The sequence below is a fragment of the Oryctolagus cuniculus genome, chromosome 14 (genome assembly GCF_051225735.1).
Source record: "Oryctolagus cuniculus isolate XC-2025 breed Fujian yellow rabbit chromosome 14, ASM5122573v1, whole genome shotgun sequence".
Lineage (NCBI taxonomy): Eukaryota > Metazoa > Chordata > Mammalia > Lagomorpha > Leporidae > Oryctolagus > Oryctolagus cuniculus.
In genome coordinates this window covers 533,936-553,279 of record NC_142880.1, presented here as the reverse complement: position 1 = coordinate 553,279, position 19,344 = coordinate 533,936, and the positions used below count along the sequence as shown (strand labels likewise).

The 19,344-nt window shown below is 42.0% G+C and overlaps 1 protein-coding gene across 3 annotated transcripts in view; it reads left to right on the top strand.

Moving 5' to 3' along the window:
• CERT1 (ceramide transporter 1) overlaps positions 1 to 19,344 on the top strand; it is a 122,264-nt gene that overhangs the window by 36,070 nt on the left and 66,850 nt on the right. For all 3 annotated transcript variants that reach the window (XR_001792585.4, XM_017339031.4, XM_008251138.5), the window contains exon 3: positions 4,509 to 4,625. Coding sequence is in view for 2 of the 3 variants with exons in the window: in XM_017339031.4 (XP_017194520.1) it covers positions 4,509 to 4,625 (117 nt within the window). In the remaining variant the exon portion in view is untranslated. The remainder of the gene's footprint in view (positions 1 to 4,508; positions 4,626 to 19,344) is intronic.

The window sequence follows — 19,344 nt, the reverse complement described above, 5'->3', positions numbered from 1 at the left end:
GGCCCGGGCCATCCTCCACTGCTTTCTCAGGCCACAGCAGAGAGCTGGTTTGGAGGTGGAGCAGCCAGGACATGGACTGGAGCCCATATGGGGTGCCAGCACTGCAGGCGGCGGCTTCACCCACTACACCACAGCGCCAGCCCCAATAAATGCCGTTTCTCTTTAAATGGGCAAGAATCATATTCTGTTGCTGGTAATTTATTTGTCTTTGTGACAAAGTTAGACGCTAAGCCGAGCTAATGATGAAACTTTGAGTTTCACCTGTGTTTGGTAGACTGTTTGCAAATTGGGTAGAGTAAGAGTCAGATCTCCATCAGAGAAGCTCACCAACCATCCTTCTGACCGACCAAATCTGGGAATCGAGGTGGGAACTCCGGAAAGGAGAGAGCCAGTACGGGGGACCTCAGTTGTGTGTTTCTGCTCTACCCAAGTCGGTGGCTGACTGTTGAATCGCAGGTTTGTGTGGCTGAGAGAGGTGGAGCTGTGATCAGAGTCACTGTTGAGCCTAGGGCACAGGTGTGAGGGAATTAAAACTTCTCTGAAGAACACTTGCCATCTTTGTAGCTGTAGCAACTGAGGGAGGGAACCTAGATGGGGAGGTGATAATCCTGAAATGGAGAGCCAGGGAAAGGCTACAGAAAGCCCTAGCTGTACCGTCCTGTGTGTGCAGGCCAGGGTGGAAGTGATCAGAACTGAGAGGTTGGTGCGGTCCATTAAACCATGTGCAGAATTGGCAGTTTGACTCTAAGCCAATAATTGCCAGCTAAAACAAAACCACTGTTTTCCAAGCAGTATAACAGAATCCAGAGCTCAACCTAACACTTAACAATGTACAGGGCTAACCCCAGATTACTTAGGCTTTGAAGAAGCATATTCTTGAGAGACCTAAGCAAATGCCAAGCTCAAGATGAACTAAATATTAGAATTATCTGACAAGAATTTTAAAGCTACTATTATAAGTATGTTCCATGAAGTAAAAGAAAATGTGCTTGCAATGAGTGAAAAAACAGGCAATTTCAGCAATAGCCTTATGGGTAATCTTTCCATTCTACTTTCTTGCCCACTAGAGAAGTCCCATCTAGGCCTCCTGTCCACCAAGGGCTTTCTGCAGAACTGTGTAGCATTTTTGCTTTTGTCTTCTTGAGAAGTCCTTTGGCATGTCTCTGTTGCATTCTTCTTTTCCTGGATTTCGAGAGCCTCTTAACCTTCTTGGTTTACTCCATCATTTTGGTGAAGCATATTTTCACTGCTGGAAGGTGATTTTTTTTCTTTATCTCCACAGTTTAGGACTCTCACACAGTTAAAGTGCTGGGTCTGGCGCCCTCAGATACTAATACTGCAGGCCTTTTCTCTCAGATTACTTTTACCTTAGGAGAATCTTTGTAACAGGCAGAAGTAGGTATATATAAGGGTCCTGTCCTTTTGGGAGCCAAGAAAGGGAAAGAGATCTTGAACACGAAGCCTTGTGCATGCTTCCCTACCCCTCCCTGCGTGGCATTCTCCATGGGGTGCTGTGTAGGACTGTCTGATCTCATCTCTTCAGCGTACAATGTGTGGGACTTCTGATGTTGTCACATGGTGGGAGCTGGACAGTCACCCGTGCTTGCTGTGGTCATGTTGAGTTCCAGGGACCTAACTGCATCCTCTAAGGACTCGCTCAGCTCTGCTGTGGTCCACTCTACCCATGCCTTTCTTTACCTTTAGGGCTACCTGCTGCCTCCACTTTCTTTATTTTCTAGGGTTGTGTATAGATTGGTTTATTTAATTTCAATTTGCAGCTTTATTAGTATGCAGAATTAGTTACTACATTCCAGCTTTAAATTTGATGAAAATTTCTCCCTTTTTATTAAAGATTAATTTATTTATTTGAAAAGCAGAGAGGAAGAGAATCTTCCATCCACTGGTTCATTCCTCAAATACACCCAGGCCAAAGGCATATGGGAGACCTAGAATGCCATCTGGGTCTCACACTTTGCCAGCAGGGACTTAAGTATTTGGGCTGTTATTTGCTGTATTACTAGTCACATTATCAGGAAGCTAGGATCAGTACTGTTGCTCTGATCTGGGGTGACGACATCCCGAGTGGCAGTTCAACCTGCTATACAACTTCAGCACCTCAGACTTTCCCTCTATCTTTTTATTTGTGTGTTTATACCTCCTATGTTCCTCAGAAGTTAGGTAGATGGTGGGTGTAAGTGCAAATCCCATGTGTGCATTTCATCTGAGAGTGTGTTTCACCTCTAACAAAGCTGACAGAGTGAAGATGAGGAGTACTCTTTATTTTTTTCTGTAGTATGCATTCCCAGTGGTAGTGATACTTGGTTCTTAGGGGAGTGAAATCATTGCTAGTACAATGATTTGTGGCTCCAAAAAGTCTACATGACAAAATGTTACTCTAGCATATAATTTCTCTGGGGGAGAACAAATGGTAATGCCCGAGAAACACTGTACTGCCCCCTTTCCTTTATAATAAACTTCACAGAATACATCTTTGTATTAGTCTTTCTGTGTTTTTTTTTTCCTGGCCATAGTATATCTTCATTTTTCACTTGTTATATTCCCATCTTAGAAAACTCGAGCTGAAGCATTTGCTGTTGCCTACGTGTGAAGGTTATGTGTCCCTTAATGATGGACCATGTTCTGAGAATTGTGGTGTTGAGCAGGGTTGTCATGGTGCAAGTATTACATGGTGTACCTGCACACACTTGGGTGGGAGAGGCCTGTCATTGATCTGGCCTCTCAGTGCAGTCCAGAGAATATTGGGCTTCTGCCTATGGAATACAACCTACTGTTGGTTTTTAAATTATTACCATTTATTGAAGGACAGAACGTGGAGAGGGGAAAAAAATCTTAATCTACTGGTTCATTCTCCAAATGCTTGCAATAGCAGGGGCTGGGCTAAGCTGAAGCCAGGAGCTAGGAACTCCATCTGGGTCTCCCACGTGAGTGGCAGAGACCCAAGTACATCAGCATCATCTGCTGCCTCCCAAGTGCCCATTAGCAGGAGCTGGATTGCATTTTAGGCAGGACTTGATGCCATGCTCTCTGATCTGGGGTGCAGGTATTCCAGGCAGCTGCTTAATCCACAGCCCTGCAGTGCCCACCCCAGCATGCTCTTTCATAGGTGGAGTACGTTATAAAATAATGAAAATTGTAGTACACTAAATACATAAGCTAGTCATCGTTTATCATTTATGTCCATGATGCATATGATTGCATGATTGTATTTGTTTATCATTTATGTCCATGATTGCATTTGCTAGGCTTTTATAGGGCCAGCAGTGCATACAGTAGGTTTGTTGACAGCATCATTCCAGACATGTGAGTGATGCAGTTTGCCCCAGTGTTACAACAGCTGTGGCCTCACTAGGCAATAGGAATTTTTCAGCTTTATGGAACCACCTTTGGATAGACAGTCCCTCACTGGAAATACATTGTTAGGGAATAATTGACTATATTGTGTTCCTTTTGTGCTTTTTTTTTTTTTTCAAGTATGTTTATCATGCCAATGGCTTTTTAAGCATAATTTGCTTTTCTTTTTTAAGCATGATTTGCTGCTTCAGATGTAACTATGGATTCTCTTTTTCTTAGCTCTGTTAGCTTACTTTAAATCACCTACTGCATGTCCTTAGGGCATGTGCCTGTTGCCTTCCAAAGATTCATCTAATTTTGGCTTTTACTCCTCACTTGTTGTTTTCTATGAATTAACAACCACTGCCAAAATTATGGTAAGACCCACAAGTAAATTGCCTTAGTTACAAAATTTAGAGCAAAAGAATTAAAGAAATCAAATGATATTTTAATGTGGTAGTATTTAAAAATAAGCTTTCATTTTTCTAAAGCTTATATGAGAATATTAAACACCATACAAAGTCTGAAACGTTTTCAGGATTAGTTGCTGCAGACACATTGAGACAATTTATGGAGCCCAATCATTAACTTTACTTCTTTTACTTGGTTCTTCATAAAGCATGGGGTACTTCAAAAAGTTTGTGGAAAATGGAATTAAAAGATGTTTATTTTGGTGTACAAAATCTTGAAATTCTTGCATGTGAAGTGTCTTCAGAAAGTTCATGAAAATTGTATATCATGAAATAACTGTGAATCAGAATACCTTTTTTAGCACATTTAATGAAATTAAGCTGTTCATACTGGGAACTTTTTGAATAACGGTGTAAGGGAAAAGCAGTGAATGTCTTTCTTAAAACTTTCACTGTTTTAAAAAATGTGCTTTAGGTGGTATTTTTACTAGTTAAGCCAACTCAGAGCATTTGATAAAAATGCTAGCTTTGTGTTTTGAAATAGATGTTTTTGATTATCATTTGTAATGGTGAATGATACTTGGTTTCTTTTAACTGTGACCTTGTGCTTGCTCATCTGAGACATCTTCAGCCAAGTTTTTTGAGTAGAAAAATTAATGAGTCTTCTAGCACAGAATGGTTTATATAGGATATAACACTTCTAAGGATATAATTAGCTTTGCTTTTCGTTTTCTGTTTTTTCCACAGCCTCATGAGTTTGATGAGTGTCGTTTTGATATAAGTGTAAATGACAGTGTTTGGTATCTCCGTGCGCAGGACCCCGATCACCGACAGCAGTGGATAGATGCCATTGAGCAGCACAAGGTAAAATCTAAATCTCTGATGCTCACCTGTTCAGGGCAGATGTGGTAAGAGGCTGCTAGTGACTGCCTTAAACCAGGTCTTGACATGTAACATATATTAGTGAAAAACTGAATGTTATTTGGGTGGTAATGATTAAAACAATACAAATGCAGATTTTTAAACTTTATTTCTTTTTTTTTTTAATTTAATGAATGCAACTTGAATTGCACTAATGGTAAATTTGCTCTATTAACTATCTTTCATTGTTAAGACAAAAATATTCCTTTTATAAAACATCTTGATTTTTATTTTTTTGATTTACTTAAAAATACTTTAAAATATTTTAGGTAAAAATTCTGAAATAAACATGGATTATAAAATCCTGTGTAAGAGCTTCAATGTAATTTTTCTAGTCATCTATAATCGTTTGGGTAAATACTTAGTGCAAATATTTGAAAACCATTTGAAATGTTAAGATATCTAATGATAAACAGAACATCCCTTTTTTAAAAAAAAATTATTTATTTGAGAGGCAGAGCCACAAAGAGAGAAAGAGAGGTCTTCCATCTTCAGGTCTACTCCCCAAATGGCTGCACTGGCTGAAGATGGGCTGATCCAAGCCAGGAACCAAGAGCTTCCTCTGGATCTCCCAGTTGGGTGAAGGGGCCCAAGCACTTGGGCCATCTTTACTTCCCTCCCAGGCATTAGCTGGATTGAAAGTAGAGCAGCCAGAACTCAAACTGGCATGCATATGGGTTGCAGGTGCCCCCAGCCCCAGCCCCAGCCCCAGACTGTCTTTTTTTTTTATTGGATTTATTTATTTATTTGAAAGTCAGAGTTACACAGAGAGAGAAGAGGTGGAGAGATGGAGAGGTCTTCCATCTGCTGGTTTCACTCCCCAGTTGACTGCAATGTCCAGAGCTGCGCCAATCTGAAGCCAGCAGCCAGGACCTTCTTCCAGGTCTTCCTTGCGGGTGCAGGGGCCTAAGGACCTGGGCCATCCTCCACTGCCTTCCCAGGCCATAGCAGATAGCTGGATCAGAAGTGGAGCAGCTGGGATGTGAACAAGCACCCATATGGGATGCCGGCACTGCAGGCGGTGGCTTTACCTGCTACGCCACAGCGCCAGTCCCCAGAATGTCTTTTTAATATAAATGTATAGCCACATGCTTATAACTTAAAACTAGCCTTTTAACTTCTGCTGTTAGTATGTGATCAGTACATGAAAGAAATAAATATATGATATTAATAAATCAGCATTGGCTGGTGCTGCGGCTCATTAGGCTAATCCTCCGCCTGCGACATGGGCACCCCGGATTCTAGTTCCGGTTGGGTGCCAGTTCTGTCCTGGTTGCTCCTCTTCCAGTCCAGCTCTCTGCTGTGGCCCGGGAGGGCAGTGGAGGATGGCCCAAGTGCTTGGGCCCTGCACCCACATGGGAGACCAGGAGGAAGCACCTGGCTCCTGGCTTCGGATCAGCACAGCGCACCCGCCATAGCAGCCATTTGGGGGGTGAACCAACGGAAGGAAGACCTTTTTCTCTGTCTCTAACTCTGCCTGTCAAAAAATAATTAAGTAATTAAGTAATTAATCAGCATTATTAGCTCATTAGTGATACCAGGATAAAATGGAAAAACAAGGAAAGTTCTAAATTTACCAGGCCATTCTTGAGTGTGACTTCAGAGAACTTTGTGCTTATAAGCATACTTGTTCTTTTGAGTTACTTAGAGTTATAGTTGAAACAACTGTTTTGCTTCTTTTTAACAGGCACAACACATGCAACATGTACACACACAAAATCATTCTGGCCTGGCATGCTATGTGCATATGCTTTTCAGTGTGGATCATGTGTTAGCTTTTCTTTCCTGACTACAGAAAAGTGGCTGTGGTGTATTCTCTTGCTGTCCGTGTTTCAGATTTACTACCATAATGCTTTAAACATTTTCTTAATCTTTTCTTGCTATTACTACTTCAGAAAAGAGTCTCAACATGGAAAATTGAGGAATATTTTTCTGTTATTTGAGAGTTGAACTAGTACTCCAGAGTATCAGTGCTTTGGAGGCCAACCTGGTCCAGACAGCACAGCCAGTGTGTCCCTGTGCAGTGGTGGTGCCTGTCAACGTTGCATTAATGAATAAGATAACGCATGTTGAATTACGTCAGGCTGACAGATCTATTCCCCCGGTTATGGTGTAGAGAGGGAAGGAAAGACTTTGGAGTCAAAAATGAACACAGTGAATTAGAATATGTCAGTTTGGGATGAAGAATTCTGTTTTCAGTGAGACTAGCCACTTGTGCATATGAGAATGACCCATTCATTTATTTAATCAGGGCCAGCCCTCCTGCTAGTGATTAAAGACGTTATTAAGTAGAACTGATTGTTTTTTTAATTGAAATGACCTTGAGGCTCAATCAGTAAATTTTAGATTACAGAGCTGTTTTTTTTCTTTTTGAATTAAGCATATTTTATTTTATTTTATTTATTTATTTTTTTTTTTTATTTTTGACAGGCAGAGTGGACAGTGAGAGAGAGACAGAGAGAGAAAGGTCTTCCTTTGCCGTTGGTTCACCCTCCAATGGCCGCCGCTGCAGCCGGCGCACCGCGCTGATCCGATGGCAGGAGCCAGGATCCAGGTGCTTTTCCTGGTCTCCCATGGGGTGCAGGGCCCAAGCACCTGGGCCATCCTCCACTGCACTCCCTGGCCATAGCAGAGAGCTGGCCTGGAAGAGGGGCAACCGGGACAGAATCCGGCGCCCCAACCGGGAATAGAACCCGGTGTGCCGGCGCCGCAAGGTGGAGGATTAGCCTATTGAGCCACGGCGCCGGCGGCATATTTTATTATTTTTTGCTTACTTTTTTCAGTAAAGTCCAACTGCAGTTCTTTTATAACAGGGGTAGGGAATGTCTGGACCATGGACCCTATTAGGCTCACGGAATCATTTGATCTGGCCTTGCCAAGACAACCTTAGATCAGGACTTGAAATTCGCTAAATCTGTAGCAGGCTAATTTTTGTTGATAATTTTGTACAGCCTGCAAGTGACATTATAAATATCTAGATGGCCCTTAGTAGAGACAAGGCTCCCCACTGCTGCTTTACAAGGTTCTTTTTGAGTGGACGTAAGTGAAGCATGGCTGTCTTCCATATTGTTGGTTTCTTTACCTCTGAGAGCAAGATAGACTCTCAGAGTAGTGGAACTTAAGCTTAGATTACAGAAATGTGATGATTTTACTTATGGAAAAATTCAGCTGCAGGTTTCAAATACATTATAGAAACTTCCTTCCCCAGTTTTTAAGGATAGTTTGTTTATAGACAAAGAAAGAGAAATTGTTGTTAATTATTGTTAATAATTATTTCATGTATAAAAGTAAAATGTGGGCCGGCAACATGGCTCACTAGGCTAATCCTCTTCCTGCAGCGCCGGTATCCCAGGTTCTAGTCCCAGTTGCGGTGCCGGATTCTGTCCCGGTTGCTCCTCTTCAGTCCAGCTCTCTGCTGTGGCCCGGGAAGGCAGTGGAGGATGGCCCAAGTGCTTGGGCCCTGCACCCGCATGTTAGACCAGGAGAAGCACCTGGCTCCTGGCTTCGGATCAGCGCAACGCACCGGCCGTAGCATCCATTTGGGGAGTGAACCAATGGAAGGAAGGCCTTTCTCTCTGTCTCTGTCTCTGTCTCTCTCTAACTCTGCCTTTCAAAAAAAAAAAAAATATAGTAAAAGGTTATTCCTAGAATCTTCTTTAGTTGAAATGCATGTGGTTTAACTAAACATCATTTCTGCTCACTCTGAAAGAAATACATTCCCACCTGACCTCCCAGCTCCTCAGGGTCTTTACTGGCATTTGTCGATTTAAAAATCATCTTGAAAAAAAAGTGTCCTGGCTCTCATAGAAACTGGTTATTTCTTTATCTCCATAAGGGAGCAACCTTAGCAGATCCTGAAATTTTGGTGGTCATCGACCACACAAACTTTCCTAACATTGCGGAAATTATCCAGGACATGAGAAGTCATAGAAAAATAATTAGGAAAAATCCAAATGGTAGTTTTTACAGATGTTGGTTTTCTGTAATGGGAATCTATAGAACTTATTTTTAATTTATTTTTATCCCTTTGTGAAGGTCTAATTCATCTGTAAAGTACCATCTAATACTTTGAAAAGAAGGGTTCATTTTCAACCTGCAAGGTTTAGAGATTGGTGTCTGAGGAGATTATGTGTAAAAAAAAAATCTTTGAAAGGAACTTAATCATTTTCCTCAAAGTGAACTAGTGTATGAAAATGTTATTACCAAAGCAACATGTAAATAACTCTTGATCACTCTTGAGATCCTTTTAAGGTCGTGTTTCTGATTGTCATAGTGAGCCCCCTCCCTCACCAACCCTGGTATCTGATCTGTTTGATTTTGCTGCCTTTTTTCTAATTTAAGAGCAATTTTTGCTTATTTGACATCTTCTCTTCTGTATTAAATTTAATAAATACGTAGACAACTATTTAAATATATATAGATGGCAGCACTTACCAGTTACCTCATGACAGTTTCTAAATATCAAGGCCATGTGAAGTCATTAATTATCTATATGTGCCATTCTTTTTTTTTTTTTTTTAATTGAAAATGTTTTTAATTTGAGGAGTAGGGGGAAATAGAGAAGGAAAACGTTGGCATCCACTGGTCCACTCTGCAAATGCCTGCAACAACCAGAGATGACACAGGGCTGAAGCCAGGATCCAGGAACCCAATCCAGGTCTCCCAAGAAGGTGGCAGGAACTAAATCCGCAGCCATCACTGGTGCCTCCCATGGTCTACATTATCAGGAAGCTGGAGTCAGGAGCTGACACTGGTACTGAATCCACATGCTCTGATATGTGATTTGTGTACCTTCACTGCTAGGCCAAACACCTGCTCCTAGTAAACTGGAATACTAGAGAACTATCTTAACCAGTACTGGAAGCCCTTTCTATACTTGTTTACTTTACAAATGATCACCTCATAAACTAAGCTTAGCATTTAAGTCTAATTTAGCTGGCCAAGGACTAAAAATGCAAATGTAACTTTTTAACTATTATTTTTATTTGAAGGGCAAAGAGACATACAGAAATCTCCCATCCACTTGCATCCATACACTGCCCTAATGCCCACAACGGTGAGGGCTGGGCCAGGTCAAAGCTAGGAGCCTGGAACTCAGTCTGGGTCTTTGTCATAGCTGGTAGGGCCCCATACACTTGGTCCAACACCTGCTGCCTCCCAGGGTGTGGATTAGCAGGAAGCTGAAAGTGGAAGCAGGACTCAAACACGGGCATTGCAGTGTGGGATGTGAGTGTGCCAGGCAGTGTCTCAGTCACTGTGCTAACATCCACACTTCTCTTCAGTTGTTTTAGCACTCAACTGTCACAGGCTTCTAAAGTAGCTTTATATTTGTTAGTTTTTGCTACCTCCAGTTTTTGAAAACTGTATTTACCTGAGATGACATGTACGTGTAGACTTTTGTCTATTACCTAAATACTTAATATAGTAAATATTCTTGGATAGAGGGGAAAGGGCCCATAATTTATAGTTTTTAAGCTAGATTGCTCTCTGGGAATTATCAAGTTGGCAAAAGAGAATTAGGAGGGCCGGCGCTGCGGCTCACTGGGCTAATCCTTCGCCTGCGGCGCCAGCACACTGGGTTCTAGTCCCGGTCGGGGCACCAAATTCTGTCCCGGTTGCTCCTCTTCCAGTCCAGCTCTCTGTTGTGGCCCAGGAGGGCAGTGGAGGATGGCCCAAGTGCTTGGGCCCTGCACCCGCATGGGAGACCAGGAGGAAGCACCTGGCTCCTGGCTTCGGATCTTTGCAGTGCGCCAGCTGTAGCGGCCATTTGGGGGGTGAACCAATGGAAGGAAGACCTTTCTCTATCTCTCTCACTGTCCATTCTGCCTGTCAAAAAAAAAAAAAAAAAACCAACAACAACAAAAAAACAACTGAGTACCAAATGTTGCTGTGAATGTGGAGCAACAGGTAATCTCATACCAGGGTTAGTCAAAAAGTTTGTGGAAAACTAGAATTTAAAAGATAAATTTATTTTGGTGTGAAAAAAACCTTTGAAAGCCATACATTGTTATTTCATAATGCAGGTTTACCATGAAGTTTTTGAAGGTTCCTTGCATGTGTGGATTTCAGGGTGTTTTGCACAAAATAACTGTTTTAAAGATTTATTTATTTTTTTTTTGTAAGGCAGAGTTACAAGAGAGGCAGAGGCAGAGAGAGAGGTCTTCCATCCGCTGATTCACTCCCCAGATGGCTGCAATGGCTGGAGCTGTGCTGATCCAAAGCCAAGAGCCTCTTCTGGGTCTCCCACATGTGTGCGGGAGCCCAAGTATTGGGCCATCTTCCACTGCTTTCCCAGGCCATAGCAGAGAGTTGGATCGGAAGTGGGGCAACCGGGACTTGAACCAGTGCCCATATGTGATGCAGCACTGCAGGCGGCGTCTTTACCTGCTATGCCACATTGCTAGCCCCAAAATAAACCTTTCATTATGTTTTTCTACAAACTTTTTGAAGTACACTTATGCTCTGCTGTTGGGAGGTGTAACTTGTGCACACTTCTGGAAATAAGTGTTGCAGTATTATTAACGTTGATCATAGATGTTTTCTCCAATTAATATTTCAAAAGTATTAGCATCACAGATTCATTCATTGCACTTAAACTCTTTGAAGTTACAGGGAATAGAGGCTAACCTATGTTCTCTTGAGAAATGGAAAGTTAGAATGGTCTGCTTGGAGAGAAAGTGGAATTATATACTTAACTCTTGAGTGCTATTAAATGAGTTGCTAACAAAACTCCTTTGCTCTCCCCAGCTACAGTTAGTGTTGGTTGATTTCTTCCTGGAGGTCCTCTCTCCCTTTCCTGCTTCCTGTTTGTTCATGACTTTTGTTCTCCCATCCTGTTCATTCTGTTTCCTTGTTTATCATGACCTTTTTTTTCCTGCTTTCTTTTCAGCTTGAACTCTTGCTAACTGTGCTAATCTCTTGACATTTTCCAGAGTACAACAAAAGAATACATTGGATTGCCTTTAAAAAAAGAAATGGGTGCGATTGATATTTATAGTATCCTCAAATGTATTTTGTGGTTTACCAGATTTGGAAGTCCTTTTTTTAATATTTACCACATATGTGACACTAAAAATTTAGGTGACTGTTAACTAGATTTTCAGTTTCTTCCTGTATTCTTTATTGGTCTGTAAGTTGCTTATAAATGTTTCTTTAGATAAAAATGAAAGGGAAAAAATATCCCAGTTAATCTAGAGTTGAATAACTGTTCCATATTGTTGGTAGAAGATATTAAAGAAAATGAAGTTTCATGCTATTTCTTGATACTGTATTGAAATTTTATTAAGAGGGAAAATATCTGACAGTCACTAGGACAAATGGGATTCTGCTTTTTTCTGTGTTTGTGAAAGTATTTGTATATGGCATGGCTTTCACATGTTGACAATAGTACAGGCTTTTCAGATTTTAGCTGCTGAGTATATTGGGCATTATCTTAGAATGTTGACTGAAAACTCAAAAAGGGGCTGACATTGTGACATGTCCAGTAATGCTGCCATCTGAGAGGCTAGCATTCCCATTTGGGTACCAGTTTAAATCCCAGCTGTTCCACCTCTGATCCAGCTCCCTGCTTATGTGTCTGGTAAAGCAATAAAAGATGGCCCAAGTTCGTGGGCCCCTGCAACCATGTGGAAGACCTAGGAGAAGCTCCTGACTCCTGGTTTCCATCCTGGCCCAGCCTTGGTTATTGTGGCCATTTGGGCATGAACCAGCAGGTAGAAGATATGTCTGTCCGTCTGCCTGTCTCACTCTCTCTCTTCTCCTCTCTATATAATTCTGATTTTCAATAAGTACAAGGAACACAACATATTTTTCATCAACAATCTTCTATTTTTTAGAGATTTATTTTATATATTTGAAAGAGTTACAGAGATACCTTTATACTTAAAGGTATACCTCTCTACTCAGAGGTAGAGACAGAGAGAGAAAGGTCTTCCATCTGCTGGTTCATTCTCCAAATGGCCACAATGGCCGGAGCTAAGCTGATATGGAGCCAGGAGCCAGGAGCTTCTTCTGGGTCTCCCATGTGGGTGCAGGGGCCAAAGGACTTGGGCCATCCTCCACTGCTTTCCCAGGCACATTAGCAGGGAGCTGGATCGGAAGTGGAGCAGCTGGGACTGGAACAGGTGCCCATATAGCACACTGGCTCATGCAAGCCAGGACTTCAGCCTGCTGCACCCCAGCACTGGCCCCATCTACCAAATCTGTTTAGCTAATAACTAAAAATATTTTATCTTATGTTTGGTGAGGATCCTTTGCTTGTGTGATGTTGAGCGATGAAGCATTGCAGTGAGGTAGGAGTAATAAAAAAAAAATAGGTGACAAAGTAAGTGAATGTCATACAGCTTAAAAGATCAGCCTGCCTGGCCAGCGCCGTGGCTTGCTAAGCTAATCCGCCTGCGGCGCTGGCACCCCGGGTTCTAGTACAGGTTGGGGCACCGGATTCTGTCCCGGTTGCTCCTCTTCCAGTCCAGCTCTCTGCTGTGGCCCGGGAGGGCAGTGGAAGATGGCCCAGGTCCTTGGGCCCTGCACCCGCATGGGAGACTGGGAGGAAGCACCTGGCTCCTGGGATCGGATCAGCGCAGAGCGCTGGCTGCAGCGTGCTGGCTGTAGCGGCTACTTGGGGGGGTGAACCAATGGAAAAAGAAAGACCTCTCTCTCTCTCTCTCTCTCTCTCTCTCTCTTTCTCTCTTTCTCTTTCTCTCTGCCTGTCAAAAAAAAAAAAAAAAAGAAAAAGAATCAACCTGCCTGAACACAAATCTGTCATTTGCCAGTCACATAGAAGGTCACATACTTCACAGACGAGTCAGTGGCAGCTACCAGTCCTGCAGCCCCAGTCCTTGACATGCAGCATTGCATGTGTTTCTGGAGCTGACTGCACGCAGTTGGGTAGCCAGCGTGAGCCCAAAGGACCCTTTCCTTCAAATGTCAGAGATCTTTGCTCTTATCTCTGCTTGTTACTGATCTGCAGACTCCTCTGTTTCCACCTGAAGTAGTATCCTGTGTGCCTTTCTCTGTCCCTTTCATTTTTTCTTGCTTTCCCTTTTACAAGCCAAATATCAAAGACTAAGACATACAAAAAGCACTGCATATGTGAGAAAATTAAAATGACCATGTCTGCGCAGGGAAAGGCACAGGAAAGACCTAAGACTTGGCTTTTGTACCTCATACTGATTCTTGGCATGCAGAGTTCCTGCAATGATCAAATCGTGGTAACAGAAGAGTGATTTCCAGAGTTACCAATTATTGTGATCAAATATCTAATTTTTAGAAAGAAAATACAAGATATATAAGTAAGCAGAAAAGTAAGGCCCTTTCAAAAGAAAAAAAATGCTTTAGTAGACACTGACCCTGGGAAAAATCTGATGGTGGGCATACTAGGCAGACATTAAATCACCTCTCTCAGTGTGCTCAGGGAGCCAACAACGGGGAGTAGATAAAGACAAGAAAACGATATGTGAACAAAACAGATATATCAAAACAAGCTAGTGTTTCGGGGCACAATGAAAAAGATGTAATTTTGAAATATTAGCATTTGAAAGAATTAGAGACAGCTATCTATAAAGGAGCAGAATTTTTGTAGGTCATTTGGTTAGCCTGGTATAAATTCTACTTAGAGTATTGTAACTTTAGGAAGTAAATTGTAATCCTACTTGGTAACCAAAAAGAAAGTAACTATAGGAAATACTCAGAAAGGGAAATTAAAACACTACACTGCACAAAAATTCAGCTCAGTATAAAAGGTAACAGTAACATCAGAAATGCAGGGAATAATGCTATAAGATGTATTGAAAACAAATAACAATGGGGCTGTGGCTCACTTGGTTCATATGGGTGCCAGCATCCCATATGGGTGCCTATTCTAGTCCTAGTTGCTCCTCTTCCAGTCCAGCTCTCTGCTATGGCCCGGGAAGGCAGTAGAGGATGGCCCAAGTGCTTGGGCCCCTGCACTTGCATGGGAGACCAGGAAGAAGCACCTGGTTCCTGGCTTTGGATTGTCGCAGCACCAGCTGTAGTGGCCATTTGGGGAGTGAACCACTGGAAGGAAGACCTTATTCTCTCTCTCTCTCTCTCTCTCTCTTTCTCTCTCACTGTCTATAGCTCTACCTGTCAAATAAAAAGATATGTATATATTAAAAAAAGAAAACAAATAACAAAATGACAGAAATAATTCTCTCCTTTTTACTAATTTCTTTAAATAAGTCAAGTTCCACAGTTGAAAGACCGAGTTTGGCAGGATGGATAAGAACACACAATTCAGCTCTGTATTATCTACAGGATATTCCATCTAGATTCAGAATTATAAGTAGATGGAAGGTGGAAGACTTGGGAGGAGGGGATTGAAAATCCATGTAAATAAACCAGAAGAGAGTTGGCCATAAAATCTCAGACAGAATAGACTTGAAATCAGAAGAGGTTCAAAAAGAAGAAAAGAAGGACTTTGCAAGAAAATATTTACTACAAGAACAATTAGCAGTTAAAACATTTACAGACCTTGTGACAACATCAGAAATGAGAAACAAAAGCTTAGAATTGAAGTAAGAAATAATAATTGGAGACTTTAGTATCCTTTTAATATTGGGTAGAAAAGCCACATAGAATTATGCTAAAAAACGGGATTTAACACAGTTAATCCCTTAAAACTGGCACACATATACCTAATAATACCCAACAGTGGTATAAGCATTCTTCTCAAGTGTACCAGGGACATTTAAGATGCACATAAATATCAGTAGATTTATAGATTTACATAGATTTAAAGACGTTGTCACATGTCTTCAAGGCACATCCATGCTACAACATATGGCAGAATTTTTTTCCTTTTTAATGCTGAGAAATACTCCGTTATTTGGATACATTGCATTTTACTTATTCATTTATCTGTGGACACTTGGGTTGCTTCCACATTTTAGCTATAGTGACTAATGCTGCTGTGAACACACAAATTTCTCTTTGAGACTTTTCTTTCGACTCTTTTTGGTTTACACCCAGTAGCAGAATTACATTTTTAATTGTTTGAGGCGCCACCATCTGTTTTCCATAGTAGCTGTACATTGCACCAACAGTGAACAGAGGTTCCAGTTTCTTGTTATCCTTCCCACACTTGTTTTGTTTCATATTAACCCTTTTACTGGTATAGATAGTATCTCATTAGAATATTAATCTGCAATTTTTTAATGATTGTTAATGTCGAACATGTTTTCAGGTGCTTACTAGCCATTTCTGTATCTTCTTTGAAGAAGTGTCAAGTCTGCCCATTATAAAGAAGTGTAATTTTCATCTACTTGAAGGAGAGGGGAGAGAGAGAGTGCGCTCCCATATGTGCAAGACATTGCTCTCCTCCGTTTGCTGGCTCATTCCTCAAATGTGCAAAACAGCCAGCATGAGGCTCCACTGAAACCAGGAGCCCAGAATTGCACCTGAGCCTCCCATGTGCGTACCTGGGCCCAAGCACATGAACCATCATCTCTTTTTTTATTTTTGACAGGCAGAGTAGACAGTGAGAGAGAGACAGAGAGAAAGGTCTTCCTTTACCGTTGGTTCACCCTCCAATAGCTGCTGCGGCCGGCATACCATGCTGATCCGAAGCCAGGAGCCAGGTGCTTCTCCTGGTCTCCCATGCGGGTGCAGGGCCCAAGCACCTGGGCCATCCTACACTGCACTCCCGGGCCACAGCAGAGAGCTGGACTGGAAGAGGGGTGCCCGGGACTAGAACCCGGGGAGCCGGTTCCACAAGGCAGAGGATTAGCCTATTGAGCCGCGGCGCCAGCCATGAACCATCATCTTATTCCTCCCAGGATGCATCAGCAGGAAGCTGGATGGAAGCAGAAGAGCCAAGACAGGAACGGACACTGCAGTATGGGATGCAGGTGTCCCAAGCAACTGCCGAACCCACTACATCACAGTGTCTGCCCGTTCCTCAACTGTGTTTTTGTGTTGCTGTTAACTTGTAGAAGTTCTACCAAATATTTAAACAAGTACTAATACTAGTCTGTCCCAGACATTTTCATGTTATTGAACAGATGGAACATTCATATCTCCTTGAAACCAGTTTTACCAAAGCCAGACAAAGACGCTGCAGGAAAACTATAGACCAATGTCTCTTATGAAAGTGAATGCAGGGGCTCGCACTGTGGCACATTAGGCTAACCCTCTGTCTGCGGCACTGGCATCCCATATGGGCGCCAGTTTGAGTCCCAGCTGCTCCTCTTCTAATCCAGCTCTCTGCTGTGGCCTGGGAAAGCAGTGGAGGATGGCTCAGATCCTTGGGCCCCTGCACCTGCTTGGGAGACCAGAGGAAGCTCCTGGCTCCTGGCTTTGAATCAGCATAGCTCGGGCCGTTGCAGCCATTTTGGGAGTAAACCAGCGGATGGAAGACCTTTCTCTCTGTCTCTCCCTTTCACTGTGTGTAACTCTAAGTCGCAAATAAATAAATAAAAAGTAAAAAATAAAATGAATGCAGACATCCTCCATAGAACATTAGCAAACCACATACAACAGCATATGAGGAAATGAGATTTAGCTCTGTAATGTGATGATGGTTCAAAATAAGAAAATCAGTGTCATACTCAGGAATAGCATGAACGAAATGGATGATCTTCTCAAATGATACGAAAAAATTTTTTTTGACCGAAGTTAGCACAAAAATGAAAACAATTAACAGAGTAGGAATGAAAGAAAACCACCTGGACATAATAAAAGCCATAATCTTATATGAAAAACTTAAACAGTGTACTCTGGTGAAAAGCAGAAAGCTTTTCCTCCAAAATCAGGAACATGGCAAGGATAACAGCTGTTGCCACTTCTATTCAACACAGTACTAAAAGTTCTGCCCTGAACAATAAGGCAAGGAAAGAAATACAGGGCAGTCAAATTGGAAGTAAAGAGGTAAAATGCTCTCTGTTCACAGATATTTAATAGTCAGTGCCAGAGGTAACATAGAGAAAAACTGTTAGAGTTAATAATTCAGCAAAGTGTCAAGATACAAAGCACACAAAAAAATCAGCTGAATTTCTATACATTACCAGTAAGCAACCTAAAAATCAATCAGGAAAACACCTGCATTTGTATTGTTAAAAATAGTAAAATACTTAAGAATTAGCCAAAGAAACAAAAACTCTTACACAATGAAAAGCACACAGCACTGCTGTGAGAAATGGTAGAAAATGTAAATACAAGGAGGCACGCTCCATGTTTGGAAGTCTTAATGTTATTGAAACATCCCTTTCACTCCAAGTTATCTGTATGTTCCATGCAATCCCTACCAAGTTTCCAGTGACTTTTTTTTCTTTACAGAAATAGAAAACCCCCTCCTAAAATCAATAAGGAATGTCAGGGAATCCTAAATACCAAAACAGTACAGAAAAAGAACAAAGCTCAGTAATCAAATCAGTGTGATAATCTTACAATAGTAGATATATAGATAAGTTGAATAAAACAGTCTTGAAGTCAGCCCTCATATACATGGTGAGATTGTTTTGGTGTGAGTATGTCAGGCCACTTAATGGGGGAAAAGAGTCTTTTCAACAAATGTTACTGGGAAATTATTCACTTGTAGTGGATGTCCACCTCACACCATATACAGAATAAAAAATGATTTAAAGATGTAAATGTAAGACCTAAAATGATGACAACTCTTAGAAGAAAACATAAGGCAAAAGCTTCTAAATACAAGATTTGGCAATGACTGGTGCTGCGGCTCACTTGGCTAATCCTCCTCCTGCGGCACCGGCACCCCGGTTACTAGTCCTGGTTGGGGCACTAGATTATGTCCCGGTTACTCCTCTTCCAGTCCAGCTCTCTGCTGTGGCCCGGGAGGGCAGTGGAGCATGGCCCAGGTCCTTGGGCCCTGCACCTGCATGGGAAATCAGGAGGAAGCACCTGGCTCCTGGCTTTGGATCGGCACAACGCGCCGGCTGTAGTGGCCATTTAGGGTGGTGAACCAACGGAAGGAAGACCTTTCTCTCTGTCTCTGTCTAACTCTGCCTGTCAAAAAAAAAAAAGATTTGGCAGTGATTTCTTGAATTTGATACCAAAGTTTCAGGCAACTAGAGAAAAACATAGACAAGTCAGACCACATGAAAACTTTAATTTTGGGGGCTGGCACCATGGCGTGGTGGGTAAAGCGACCACCTGCATTGCCGGCATCGCATGTGGGTGCTGATCCAGCTCTCTGCTATGGTCTGGGAAAGCAGTAGAGAATGGCCTAAGTCCTTGGGTTCCTACACCCATGTTGGGGACCTAGAGGAAGCTCCTGGCTCCAGGCTTTGGATCAGCCCAGCTCTAGCCATTAGAGCTCGCTTGCTCGCTTGCTCCCTCTCTCTCTCTCTCTCTCTCTCTCTCTCTCTCTGCCTCTGATCACCCAATGAACATGGTGGCCTTTTGAGAATTGAACCAGAAGTTGGAAAGTCTTTGTCTTTCTCTTTTTTCTCTAACTCTGCCTTTCAAATAAATAAATAAATCTTTAGAAGGAAAAAAAAAAAAAACTTACACCCAAAAGAATGACTTACAACATGCAAAAAGGAAGATCTGAAATTCCAGATAATTTGGGAGCAAGTATCAGAGCCCTCCACTTCCATAGTTCCATTTTGCATTTGGGTGGTGATGTCCAGTGTCTTTATTTTCTTCTGCCCTTATACTTTTTTTTTTTCCTTTTAACATTTGT